Source organism: Hydra vulgaris, chromosome 04, assembly GCF_038396675.1.
Source record: "Hydra vulgaris chromosome 04, alternate assembly HydraT2T_AEP".
Lineage (NCBI taxonomy): Eukaryota > Metazoa > Cnidaria > Hydrozoa > Anthoathecata > Hydridae > Hydra > Hydra vulgaris.
This window is the reverse complement of record NC_088923.1, coordinates 6,640,474-6,655,134: the sequence shown is the minus strand read 5'-3', so window position 1 is coordinate 6,655,134 and position 14,661 is coordinate 6,640,474. Positions and strand designations below refer to the sequence as shown.

The 14,661-nt window shown below is 28.3% G+C and overlaps 1 protein-coding gene across 2 annotated transcripts in view; it reads left to right on the top strand.

Annotated features, from left to right (window-relative positions):
• Positions 1–480: 480 nt before the first annotated feature.
• LOC101236644 (solute carrier family 22 member 15-like) overlaps positions 481–14,661 on the top strand; it is a 69,747-nt gene continuing 55,566 nt past the window's right edge. Inside the window, exons 1-2 of one of the 2 annotated variants that reach the window (XM_065795332.1) lie at positions 481–1,124; positions 1,328–1,431. In XM_065795332.1, coding sequence (XP_065651404.1) covers positions 723–1,124; positions 1,328–1,431 — 506 coding nt within the window. In that variant the 5' untranslated portion in view covers positions 481–722. The remainder of the gene's footprint in view (positions 1,125–1,327; positions 1,432–14,661) is intronic. The other variant, XM_065795333.1, reaches the window with a different exon arrangement.

The following is a 14,661-nucleotide window of genomic DNA, read 5'->3' as shown; positions in this document are numbered from 1 at the left end:
ATTTTAAAACAAAACTTATTATTTACTTCACACTTTCTCAAAAAGTTTTTTATACTCGCTTCATGTGTGCTTGAAACTAGAAAGTCTATGAAAAAATATTGAAAATAAAAACATCAATTAGTCATATTCATACAAAATCATTTTTGCTGCAAAACTTTTTTCTCTATCATAGCTCACAGTAGTTAAATTAAAAACAGAGTTGGTTATCGGTTTTTCTGTAAATCTAATCTAAAAAAAATAAATAATAAAAAACTAAAAAAAAACTTCAGTTCAAATGCAAACATTTAAAAAAATAAAACGTAAATATAAACGTATTTATAAAGTTGTAAGTTATCAAAAACGCAATTTTTTAAACATCCTTATATTGCCGAAATCATAAAGCGTTTTGAAAATCATTACTGACGTCATAATCCTGCTAATAATCCAATTTTTTTTTTTGTATTATGCTTTCATACTGTATGATTATAAAAAAAATTTTTTGTTTTAAATTATCTAATATCAATTTAAAGAATACATTAATAGAGTATCTAAACAGAAAAAAAAGGTGCATCTCAAATCTCAGCGATTGTTTTAGTATTCTTAAATGATTTGTTATACTTGGGGTTTGCTCATGTGTTAATAAGTAAATAATTAAAATTAGGTGTAACACAAAAACCGTTTGCCAGACGCAATAAAAACAAAGCTTTTCAAATTTGTTTCGCTGAAACTTTGAGATATCTACAATGAAGCAGAAAATTCGACTAAGATGCATCAGTGATGTTTCAACTTCAAACGATGAAATAGAAATGGCCGAGATCCCGCTGAAAACAGAAGCAAATGAGTTTCCACAAAGTTGTCTAAATGAGATGGATGTTGACGACTTTCTTACGAATATTGGCGAGTTTGGAAAAAGTCAAAAGCTAACTTTGTTTTTTTTAAGTTTGCTAATGATTCCAGCTTCTTACCAATCACTTTTGATAACATTTATTGGAATTAATCCGTCATGGATATGCACAAATAAGACAATTGAATGCAATCTAACTGGGGTTATTTCAGTGAATCATAGACTGTATAATAAAAGGTGCTCTATGAAAAGAGAATCGTGGAGATATGAGAAAGAAATTGACTTTTCGATTATTAGCGAAGTTAGTATATATGCTTATATATATATATATATATATATATATATATATATATATATATATATATATATATATATATATATATATATATATATATATATATATATATATATATATATATATATATATACAACGTTTTTATTAATTGTTTTAACTATATTTTTTTTTTTTTAATTTAATGTGCTACTTACATTATTTTTTTGTAGTGGGATTTAATTTGTGACAAATTAACACACACCTACATGGTTAACAGTGGAGCACATATAGGAGGTGGAATTGGCACAATATTCGTGGGTTTTTTATCAGATAGGTAAGAGGGTTAAGCATTATTATTTGAGTATTTAAAAAGTAAAAATAACACCGTATTTGTTGTTAAAACCTCCCATATTTTTGTAAACTCCCGTTGTTGAAAATTCCCATCGTTGTTATAAATTCCCATTGTTGTTATAAACTCCCATTGTTGTTATAAACTCCCATCGTTGTTATAAACTCCCATTAACTTTTGCTTTTATACCAATAATTCTTATTAAGAAAAAAACAACAACAAATAATTGACAGAATGGAGTCTTTATTAACATAAACCTAATAGTTAAAAAACTAAAAAGTAATAAAAAATATAATAACACAAGAATTTACCGAAAGAAGTATAAGGGTTAATGGTAATACAACTAGATAATTGAACCTCAATAAATGAACAATAGTTTGGTGTCTTAAATAAACCGGAAACATGAGTCTTGTTAGTTAAAATGTTCATATTTGATTAATTCTGCGGCACTGCGTGACGTAATAATTTTATAGTATCAATATAGGTACGTGTGCAAAAATTTTAAACTATTCAAATATTTGATTATATTGAAGTAAAGTCAAAATGAGCTTTAAATTAGCATAACAATAGCGAAAATTAAAAAAAACAACTCATTATAAGGATTGCAACCAATTCAGAAAACTGCAACCAAGTCAAAATTATATATAGTTATATATATATGTATATATTTGTATATATACATATATATATATATATATATATATATATATATATATATATATATATATATATATATATAAATATATATATATATTTATATATATATATATATATGTATATATATATTATATATATAAATATATATATATATATATATATATATATATATATATATATATATATATATATATATATATATATATATATATATATATATATATATATATATATATATATACAGGGGGTGCAAAAAAAAAGCCACACTAATTTTTTTTATAAAAACAGCAACAAAAAATGTGTAAGACTCATATAATAAAAGTAATATAGGACAATTTTGATAAAAATGTTTCTAACATCATTGTATATAACATATAATAAAAAGAAATTAGGATTTGTAAAGTATTTTTTAGGTTTCAGCTGTTTTAGTACTTAATTGGCCATCCTTTGTTTTTTATGACTTCTGTGCATCTAGAAGGCATACTATCTACAAGTCTTTTTAATAAGTCGTTTGGCAAAGCATTTCACTCAACAAGAAGAATTTGTAACAAATCATCTTCATTTGTTGCTCTACGATCTTTCAATTTTCTATCTAATATAGACCAAAGGTGTTCTAATGGATTTAAATCAGGAGACTGTGCTGGCCAAGACATAACTGGTATCAATTTAGATTCTAGATATCTTTTATTCAACCGTGCTGTATGTTTAGGATCGTTATCGTGTTTAAAGATGTAGTCACTATTATGAAAAAGTTCTTTTAAACTTGGTTCAAGCTGATTAACTAAGATTTTATGATACATATGCTGGTCCATGATGCCCTTCACCCGGTAAAGTTTTCCAACTTTGTGTGCACTAAAACAACCCTAAACATTAATCTTTTTGTCATGTTTAATTGTTTCCTTGCATGTTTGGGGGTTGAATTTTTCCCTAATTAATTTCCAACAGTGAGATCGACCATTATAAAACGAAACAAAAGGAGACTCGTTGCTCCAGATAACTTTAGCCACATTGTTCACATGTCCAATCTTTGTGCTCAATGCACCACTTTAATCATTTTTTTTCGATTGATTTCACTAACAAAGGGTTTTTAGTTTGCTTTCCAGAAAAAAAATGATGCTTTTATTCTGCGAGATATTGTCCACTTTGAGATATTAGTAAGGTTCAAATCTAGTTTTATCTCAGAACTTGTGATTTTACGATATTTTTTGGCAGCGTTAAGAATGTAGCGATCATCTTTTTTTGAAGTTTTAGGCTTTCTTCCAGATCCAGCAGACCTTTCAGTTTTACCAGTGTGTTTATATTTCTTTACCAATTTATTAATAGTTGAGTTTTCTCGTTTAAAACGCTTTCCAATGCTTCTGTGAGACTCTCCTTGGTCAGCAGCTTCAATAATTCGTCCAATTTCTACATCCGTTAGATGTTTTCTAAAATATTCAATGTGTCCATATTAATCCGTTTTTTAAAGATTTTATTTATGTAAATATTAGTTTATAAATAAACATACCTTTTCTGTCCTAAATTTTTCACTGCCACATCCAATTTTTTTTGTTTAGCTTGATTATACATTTTATACTTAAAATGAAGAAAAAATATTAGTGTGGCTTTTTTTTTTGCACCCCACTGTATATATATTTATATATATGTATATGTATATATTTGTATATATATATATATATATATATATATATATATATATATATATATATATATATATATATATATATATATATATATATATATATATATATATATATATACATATATATAATATATACAACATAATATGTATATATATGTATTTATATCTATATACATATATATATATATATATATATATATATATATATATATATATATATATATATATATATATAATATAGAACATAATATGTATATATATGTACTTATATCTATTTTTTACATACATATATATATATATATATATATATATATATATATATCTATATATATATATATATATATATATATATATATATATATATATATATATATATATATATATATATATATATATATATATATATATATATATATATATATATATATCTATATATATATATATATATATATATATATATATATATATATATATATATATATATATATATATATATATATATATATATATATATATATATATATATATATATTATATAAATTAGTAAAAAAATATATATATATTATATAAATTAGTAAAAAACACTTATCTAACTTTTTTCTTCAACTTGGAGTTTCACCATTGCGTAATTTTGACTCACAAAAACTAACATGCTAGTGTTTTCTGGTTTTAAATTATGCCTAAAATTAGTAACTGTCCTACCTTCTACTGAAAATATTTTTTCTGATGAAGCAGAAGTCACAGGTACAACCAAGTAACTTCTAGCCAGACTAGCTAGTAAAGGTAACTCATTTTTATTTTGCTTCCACCATTCCAAAGTATCCACATTCCTTTTCAGTTAAGGCCATACTTTTCAAATTCAAGTATCAAAGGTGGCTTGATCTTTGATTGGCTTGACTGTGAAGTCCCAGGGCGTTGCACTGAAACCTGCCTCCTGTCTTTCAAAAACTCAAGGTCCACTGGACCAATTGTTTCGTCAAGATCTGATGTTTCTAGCAAAGTATGATCATCAACCAATGACTCGTAGAACTGGATTGTAGTTGGATGATTGTCAACCAATTCCTTGATGGCGGCTTTCCTCCCTTCCTTACTGTTTGCAATATTTTTGAGTGTATATTCTATAAAATATGGGTGCAGAAGTGAACCCACATTATAGTATTTGACTCCAACGCCATTATTAGGTAAACCTTTCTCAAATTCTTCCATAAAGTTGTGTAGGCAATCTGCAACTTAATGGTCACGCTCTTTAACGTCATACACGGTTCTTTTGCAAAGCAAGTGGAGATTCAATATGTCTTTTTGAACTTTATGCATCGTCACTTGTTTTTCTAAAGACCAGGAATCAGAGCATCGCTTAGATTCTTCCAGTAAATGGTAAAATGTTGTAAATACTATTAAACTCTAACTCATCCGGAATCAAACTTTGAAGATCTGGTTTGATTAGAGTTTCGAGAGCAACCAGTAAACCAGCATTCAATCTGAGGATTGAGTTGAGCATTATAAAGTTAGAATTCCACCTCGTTACTATTAGTTGAATGATTTTGACTGGTTCTATATTTGCTTCCACGCACGCTTTATTAATGTCCTGTCAGTCCAATGAACTTTGATTGGTCCTTTGAGCAAGTCCTTTACATTTCTTAATTATAGCATTAATTTCTTCTAATTTTTCTACAGCCTTTGTTAAGCAAACTTTAAATAGATGATCGGCACAGGTTAGATAATTACTGATCTCTTTGCTTTCTGTGATTACTTTCTTCATGTTGGCTGCAGCATTAATAACACCCACTTTGTAAAGGTCTTCCCTCTGAAGATCAGGAAATTGAGAAATCATGTGGTCTATTCCTTGTGCAAGCAAAACCCTTCTATGTCTCTCAATAAAGTTTTGGCAATCCAAAGATAAGTTTTTGAGTTCATAGTTTTTGGTAACATAATGCGATGTAAGGGAGACGAAGGTATCTCCATTTCTTGCAGTCCATCCATCTGTAGTGAAAGCTGCCATTTCGCAATGCGAGATCTCTCTCTCAATTTGCATTTTTACATTACGTCTTAGATTGCGATTAATCATTAGCAGCTTGTATTTGGATGAGCTGATTGAACTTTTTAGGTTGGCTTGTGGAAAAAGATAATTCAGCAGTATTTTGAAACCAGGAATTTAAATAACGTGAAACAGGAGGCTTAAGAGAACTAGTGCAAGGCTTTGGATGGTATCAAATTCAAACTGTTGTGCACTTTGTGAAGGCTACTTTATGGTTTCATTAAAGTCGTCCATTTTTGTTTGGCGACTTGATGATGGCTATCAAGTCTTTTATTTTTACTAATAGGACCAAAATATTCTCTTATGGTACTGGACTTATCAGCCTCTGCTTGAGCATTCCTCTTTTCTTGAAGTTTCTTCTCTTCATTTTTATTATCGACTTTTTGCATCTGGTAAAATGATAGCGAGCTGCAGGATCTGAAAGAAAATAGTGGGATTATATATGTTTAAAAGGGTGCGAATTACAATGTTTTAGTAGTAGATAGTTTATAAAAAGTAAATACATGAACAACAAGACACATTAGTGTGTTTTGAGTAACTCAAAAAATATTTTTTTTTATCAAAAAATGTCGCATTTTACTCAGAAATTCGGGGTTTTTGTGCATTTTACCGCATTTACACAAAGTTACTGGAGTTTAAAATCACTGATCTCAAAATGTAACTGGATAGCGTGTACAGAAAATTTTTTGAAGCCAGTTTTGGCCTCCCAAGATGGCGGCGGATATAAGGAACGGCTATATGCAAATTAAGAAACTGATGATAATCAAGTTTTATATCTTAAGCTCAAATATTATTAAGTTTCAAATAAAAATTTTTTTTGTTTAGCATAAGATTTTTTTCATAAAAAAAACGGAGTATTACATATTTACATAAATTTTAAATATAAATATTTTTTTATTTAACAAAACTTATTCTTACAATTACTTGTTGCATATTAACTATCTGTTTTTTGTTTTTTAGAATAAATATAATGAAATAAAAAATAAATTCTCAGTAAAACTAAGTACGAGTTTTAATTTTAGTTTGTTTAACAGTAGTAAAGAAAAAGTATTTGTTTGCTTGTGAAGAAATCTAAAATTTAAAATAATTAGCATTTGCTATATAATCCATGTACCTTTTAGTTCTTAACGACCCAATGCTTGTGCTAGAAGGTTAGTAACACAACTGTATGTTGTATTGTTGAAAATATAAAATTTGTCAAAATTGTAGGTAGAAATCATTGCAGCTATGGTATCAACCTTCTAGCTCACGGCATTGGGTAACTAAGATCTAAAAGGTACATAAATTATACATAAATATTAATATAATCGTAAATTGCACATAAAAAGTATATCAAATATTTTGAACTTTAATATTATTAATTTCTTTAATTGTCTAAATTTTTTTTAAATCATATCATTTCTTTAAACTATTTAAAAGTTTATTTCATTGTCTTGTTTTTCTTTCAAAACTCTGTTTAATTATTCTCACTTATTTGCACTTATTGCACTCAGCAAATCCTGATTTTCTACCAGAACCAGAGATATTATTCTCTTCTCTGTCAAGCTTGGAAAACTAATTCCAAGAGACATTGTTTTTTCAAGATGGTTCGATTTGGTAGTGGTTTTGGTATACTAATCAGATCACTGAAGTAAAAACTTTGAAACTGTTAGTCTTTCTTGACTTTAGTCAAGCCTATAAAGGAGGCTAGTTTAATTTTAGGAGGTAATTAATTATTTAACAACTATCTGACTTGATAAAAACAGTAATTTTTTACATATTTTACCATAATAATTACCGCTTTTACTAATTTTTATCACAAATTACCGGAATTACGCATTTTTACCGCATACAGTAAAAATGCATTCGACGCATTTTTACCGCATACAGTAAAAATGCATTCTACGCATAAAAATGCATTCTATGTATTTTTACCGCATACGGTAATAATGCATATTACGCATTTTTTTCCGCCGGTGCGGTAATTTTTTTCTGCCGGTGAGGTAACGCCGATGCCTAATTTATATACCTACAATTTATAATAATAAAATAATCATCAGATATACATAAATTAATATTGACTTTAACAAGATATCACTTTATACTCTTAGCTTTACATTTTAATTAAAAATCATTAATAAAAATTAAATTAAAAAAATACAAAATCTAATTTCCAACATCTCAAAATAAAACTATTTCCATTCAAAATTTTACATGAACGTATTCAAGTGTGAGGATTGTAATTATTGTCATTTGTAATAAACTAACTTTGATAAATATCAAAAGTATGCGGTTGCGGCTCCTCAGGGTGGTTCTTTTTAAACTTTTACGCGGGTTTTTACCAGTGATGACATTTTATCTCAAAACGCTAAATACTAAAAATTTCGAATTAAGAACGAATTTTACATCCCCCACAAGACATTGGAAGTTCAGGTTATGGATTGCGCAAGTGTTGCGCAAAGTTTGAACAAACAAACTGTTGTTTTTTCTTAATCGGGTTCACAAAATTTATTTGACGTTCACTAAGGAATAATTCTACAAAAGTTTATTAATTTACAACATATTGTACTTATCCCATACAAGAGATTTGTTTTAAAACACCACAGATATTGCGTAGCATAATTTAGTTTAGTTACTCTTATTCCAATACATTTCAAATATTATAGTATTGATACTTTTGTTCCATTATAAATTTAATATTGTGAAATTGCATTTAAGGAAGTCATTAAGTCTTAATTCTCTTGCGACAACAATAGTTCTTAAAAACACGTTAATAAGTTTAATTTACAACGTTTTAAATGAACCTTATTCTGTATCATTTTAATGTTGCAAAGTATATATCTAAACGTATAGTCAATAAAAGCGCTTTTATTACAAGCTTCAGTCTTGTATTAAACCGCGACATTGGCTCCCATACTAAAGATGATTGATAGACATAGTAAAAGTTTTTGAAATAATGTATCTATTGATTCAGAAGAGTCAGTTCTAAGATCAGGAAAAAAACGTTCACTACATTCGATACATATTCCAGCTGTTGCTATAAACAAAAATATTACCGATAAAAAAGCAGACGTTCTTCTCGTTTAAATCATTGAGTTGTTGATTTTTCCGTAGAAAACTTTAATAAAGGAAAGCTACCATTGAATAGAGCTATATTGTAGAAATATCTTTTTGTGAGAGAAAACAATCCTAGAAAAGAAACAAGACTCATTACAAATCATCTAGTTAGCAAAATTGTTGAAAACTTTGGGTTACCTGCTCGTATTCCAACGAAGCATAACAAGAAGGATTGTGCTGATCAGATTGTCCGTTTAGTAAAAGAATATGATACACCGAAAAAAGTTCCTGAAAGCAGAAGACAAGAAAGAAAAGTGAAGCAAAAAGCTACATCTTTTACAATTAAACTGTACAGTCTGTTTGATATATCACATACAGACACTTACACATTGCTGAAACACTCTGGTAACGACGAGTGGCTTATTGACTAGGAATTTTTAAAAAGCAAACAAAAGTTTCCTCAAGTGGGCTCAATGGCTGGAGTTGACAAAATACTTGCTGAAAAAGTGCGACAACGCTACATTACGAGGAAACTACTACAGTACAGGAAATTACTACAGTACCAGGAAAGAAAGAAAAGACAGGAATTGCTTCATATTAAGAAACAGCAACTCAAATGTTTAACCATTGCTGATAATAATAAAGTCAACGAGGGCAACGAATTTTCTTCAGATATTACGGAAGAAGATGAAAGAGGTAAAAGTTTTTCAGTAAAATAAAAAAAAAAACATCATTGCAAATCAGCAATAACGATGAAAATTTTAAAAAGAGAACTATCAAAAGGAACGTGTACAGTTGCTGATGGATCCAGTATTAGTGAAAGAAAACAGCTACTTATTTTGGGAAAGACTTTAGCATTAATTTAGCAGCTTTAAATGATGTAACAATTTCTAAATCATCAGTTCATAGAGCAAGATCAGCTAACAGAATTGAAGGAGCTAAATTAATTGAAGAAACTTGGATTCCACCTGAATATTTGGAAATTCATTGGGATAGAAAAACTTTCAAGCAAGCTACTGGAAAATAGGAAGAGCGACTTGCTGTGTATGCAGGGCCACCTCCTAAATTGTTAGGTACTCCTAAAATTGCTGACGGAACTGGTCAAACGCAATGTTGCTCAGTGGTGAACCTAGTTGGTAAATGGAAATTAAAAGCATCTGTTGTTACACTTGTCTATGATACAACATCTGCAAACAGTGGAGTATATAATGGATCTGCAATTATAATTGAGAAGCGAATTGGTTGTTCTCTACTCCAACTTGAATGTAGTCATCATATTCCAGAGCTCTTTATAAAAGCAACATCCAATGCTATTTGTGGTCCAAATTAATCACCAAGTTCAGTTGTTTAAAAGGTTTAAAGAAGAATTTTATAACCTTAACAAGAAAATAAAATAACTTAGTGTGTGGGACTGGCCTCATGATCAAAATAATTTTTTATTTCAACAAGCACTTGAAGTAATGAAATGAGCAATGGATTGTTTGGAGAGAAAAAAATTTCCTCGGAAGGACTATTGCCAACTAGTGGAGCTTACTTTATTTTTTTTCGGTGGACATATTAAAAGAGGTTTCCGCATTCGGTATGCTGGTTCTGATCATCATGCAAGGTGGATGTCAAAAGCCATCTATTATACAAAATATTCTTACTATCTCGTACTTTTGAACTTACTGATAAAGAAGAAAAAAAGGTTGAGAGGATGGCTGAGTACATTTGTCTTTTTTACGCAGAGTTCTTCAATTTGCTATTACTTCTGCTGCTCCAGCCAATCTGCATTTCTTTTATTTAATTAGGAAATTTAAATCAATTGACCTTAAAAGTGCAGAGGAAACCATTAAGTCTTTTGAAAGACACCTTGGATACTTATCTGAGGAGCTAGTAGTCTTTTCGTTGTTTGACGACTCTGTGAGTTATGCAGAAAAGACTATGATGGGTCAGAAACTTGTAAACTTACCAAGACCTAAAGTATTTACTCCATATAAACCGAAGACTCCGATTGTTTTTTGGCGCGACAAAGAAAAACCTTTTTTATTGTTTTTTTTTGAGAGTACAACTTGCTCAAGTTGTGGAAAAACATCGAAACAGCTTCAAAGGTGCATATTTCTCAAAGAAATCAATTGAAATTAATTTTCAACAAACAAACAAATAAAATTTCAGTGACGTTAATAATTGTATATTTATTAATATTTCAATAAATCTTTGGTGAGATATGTACAAGTAGTCGTAAATTAATAAAATTTTGTACAATTGTTTTCTAATGGTTAATAATTAAATTGTGTAAACCCCACTGAGTAATTATAACAATGAGTGGATAAAAAAAGTTGCGCAACACTTGCGCAATCCGTTATTTAACTTCCACTGTTTTGTGGGGGGATCTAAAAATTGTCCTAAATTCAAAATTTTTTGTATTTAGGGTTTTTTAGATCAAATTTTATAACTGGTAAAAACCCCTAAAATTTCAAAAAAAAGTTTAAAATGGACCACCCTAGTGACTCCTGTGCGTCTATGCGGTTCTGCCGCAGAGGACAGTTTTTAGAAAGTATACAGTTTTATAGCTCGCTTATTAGGTTATGTTGATGTCAAAAATAGTTTTCACTTGATGAAATAACGCTGATAACCATTGTCTTTACCATTAAAATTAAATACTGCTTAATTCTAAAAAGAAAGGTTTGGAAAAATATGATGTAAATATAATATTTTTATCAAAAATATTATATTTACATCAAAAAATGTTATCTATTATGGCAAAAAACATACCACGCTTTGTTTTACCAACACGTGGTTTGTTTTTTGCCACAATAGATAACATTTTTCAAAGAGAAATGATAAAAAAACGGTTGTGCTCTATATGCGGTTATGCCCCTACTTCCTCTATATCTACTTTTTGCAACCAAAAACTATGACTTATGGAAAAAGTCAGAAAATCATGTGGTTTGTGTAATAGCAATAGTTTTAGGGAAAAACAAACCCTCTTTTAACCACCATTCTATTGTTGTTACTCAAGCGACTTAATTTTTCAACTTTAACATTTTTCAACTTAAGCCATGATAAAACTAAAAATTACTGTAATAAAAATGGTAAATTACTTTGACAATTAGTGGAAACATTTCATATTAGTTAGTATTGAGAGAGATGTAGACACGCGTATTTAGAAAAAGCGCTTCAGAATATCTTTTATATATCGCCTCGATTTAAATCGCCCACCCAATAAATAAAAGATTTATTTGTTTTAAAATATAGTTTGTAATATAAAACTTAAACTAAATTAATTGTTTTCCTTATGATTATTAATGCTTTTAACATAATTGAGGCTGTGAAAGTAGCCTAGTTTTGAAGCAATCAGAGTATTTACATCCAAAGATAGTAAAAAAGTTGATTCTTCGGTAACGATATCTAAAAAAAAAATAAAATTAGATTTTTAATTAAATATTTAGATTATCATCCGAGCTGATACAACTCAAAAAAAAAATACGCTTGGTTTCTGTTGTGTGTTTATAACCTTATATACTAAAAGAATAACACGTTATAAAAATGATTTTCATTCCGTAAAATTAACTATTACTATTTACCTTTATTACCAGTGAAAGTACTAGTGGTTTCACCGTTACGGAAACGTTATAAATTATATTATAATAACTTTCGCTAAGGAATATGAAGCCATTAATAAAAACATGCGACATTTAAATTTGACTTTAAATCCTCAAAAAACGGTTGTATCTAAAAGCCGTCCCGGCCAAAGCTGGTCCCGCCCAAAAACCTAAAATCCCGACCAGGATAAAAAAAGTTTTTTTTTATATATAAACAAATGAACTTAAATAATTATTATTCCAAGTTTACAAGTGATAAAAACATTTATTGAAATTTTTTTTACAAAAGTAAACAAAGTTTTAAACAAAATAAACCGGTAACATATCATTTATTTGTTTAAATGCATTTAAAGGCTTCAAGAAAATGTTGTGTGAGAAGATTGACACGACGAGCCGGCATTATGACTCCAACGATTGATGATCATTTTAAACGAGCACCATGGGGTTTAACACAAAACGGAATGTCACATATATCTTCGTTATTAACGTTAGCGCATATGCGTTGTACAAGTCTAGCACGAATGTATCGACGGTATAACGCCACAGCTTTCGAATCTATAATATGTTCACATTGTTAGTAACAGCTCCTGCAAATATTAGTTTAAAAATCAACAACTATTTCTATAGTTTTAGAGTTGTTGAGGTGCATTAAAAGCAACTTTGTCCCAAACTCTAAGTTTATTAGTAATAATTGACCATAAAATCATAAATCTCAGAAACATATCATGCTTTAAAGAATTACCCCTATTAAGAAAATCTGCAAACCCAACTGTTTTACTAAGAGTGTTTTCAAGAGTGTACAGTGGCTGTTTTTAACGTGAAGAGGAAAAAAATCCAGTGGTACTTGCATAGACGGACTTTTTTATAAAGCCAATCAAGGTTTTTTTTGAAATCGTTGAGTCAAAAAGGAGGTAGGACATAAATTAGATTGCGCTATTTAGCCTTGTTGAAGTCCATTAGCTGATTAAAAATTTAAGCAGGTAAGAATGGATTACAGCATCATTTAACCACTCATTTGAACTTAGTGTTGCTAAATCTTCACTGTTAATTGTGCGACTACCAATAACAAATTTTTCTTTAGGTAACAGCCCAGCAGCTCGCGATTCAACCTTTATGCATTCCATTAAAATTTTTTACATATGTCATGCGATTGCGTTAAATTCTCCATGGTTCATTTAAGCATTCACTTTTTTTGCATTTTTGTCATAGTCACTCACGAAATCAGGAGCCGCCATGACATTTCAATCTCCAATTATAAAGTATGGCTGAGCGTGAACGGTAGGTTCCATTTGGTCTCTTTTTTACTCTAAGCAAATTTCCTTTCTGTATTAGTTTTAGTACTTCCTGGATCATACAATTAAAATGATTTTTTAAGTTTTGTATAAAACCCACACATTTACATATTGGTTTAAGTAGTTATTTTATTGCTTCCTATAAAAACCGTACAACTTTATAATTTAGACACTATATACAATACTTTAGATACTATATATAAAAATTATTGTGTCTATTATATATATATAATAGACACAATAATTTTTTTGTAAAAACAAAAAATTTACATTTTTAAAAATATTATTTTATTACATTATCTTTATTATCTTACTTTATTATATTATTTTATATATATGTTATAAAATAATATGATAAAGTAAGATAATAAATATAGCTTAAAAGTTTAATATATAAATATACACACACACATATATATATATATATATATATATATATATATATATATATATATATATATATATATATATATATATATATATATATATATATATATATATATATATATATATATATATATATATATATATTAAAATTTTTACCAATAAAAAGGTAAACAAATGTACACTGCAGGCCAAAAGTTTCCGGACACTTGGATTTTGTTTAATTTTTTAATTAAAACTCCCATAATTATTTCAAAAAAATTCTTTTATCATATTTATTTTATAAAAGATACATATAGTTACTATTTAAGAAAAAAAAAAAAGAAAAAAAAAAAAAGAAAAAAAATACTAACAATACTATTATTATTAAATTGTCTTTTCGTCAAAAAATAACCCACGAGTTTTTATCACTTTTTTTGCGATCCGTGGCATCCTATTTATTAATTTATCTATTATTTCGGGTGTAATTGATAACCAGGATTCTTCTAATATCTGCCACAGGTGCTCTTTGGATGTTGGGCATTTTTGTCTGACCTTTCTGTCCAATTCTTCCCACAGTAACTCTATTGGGTTCAAATCTGGTGATTG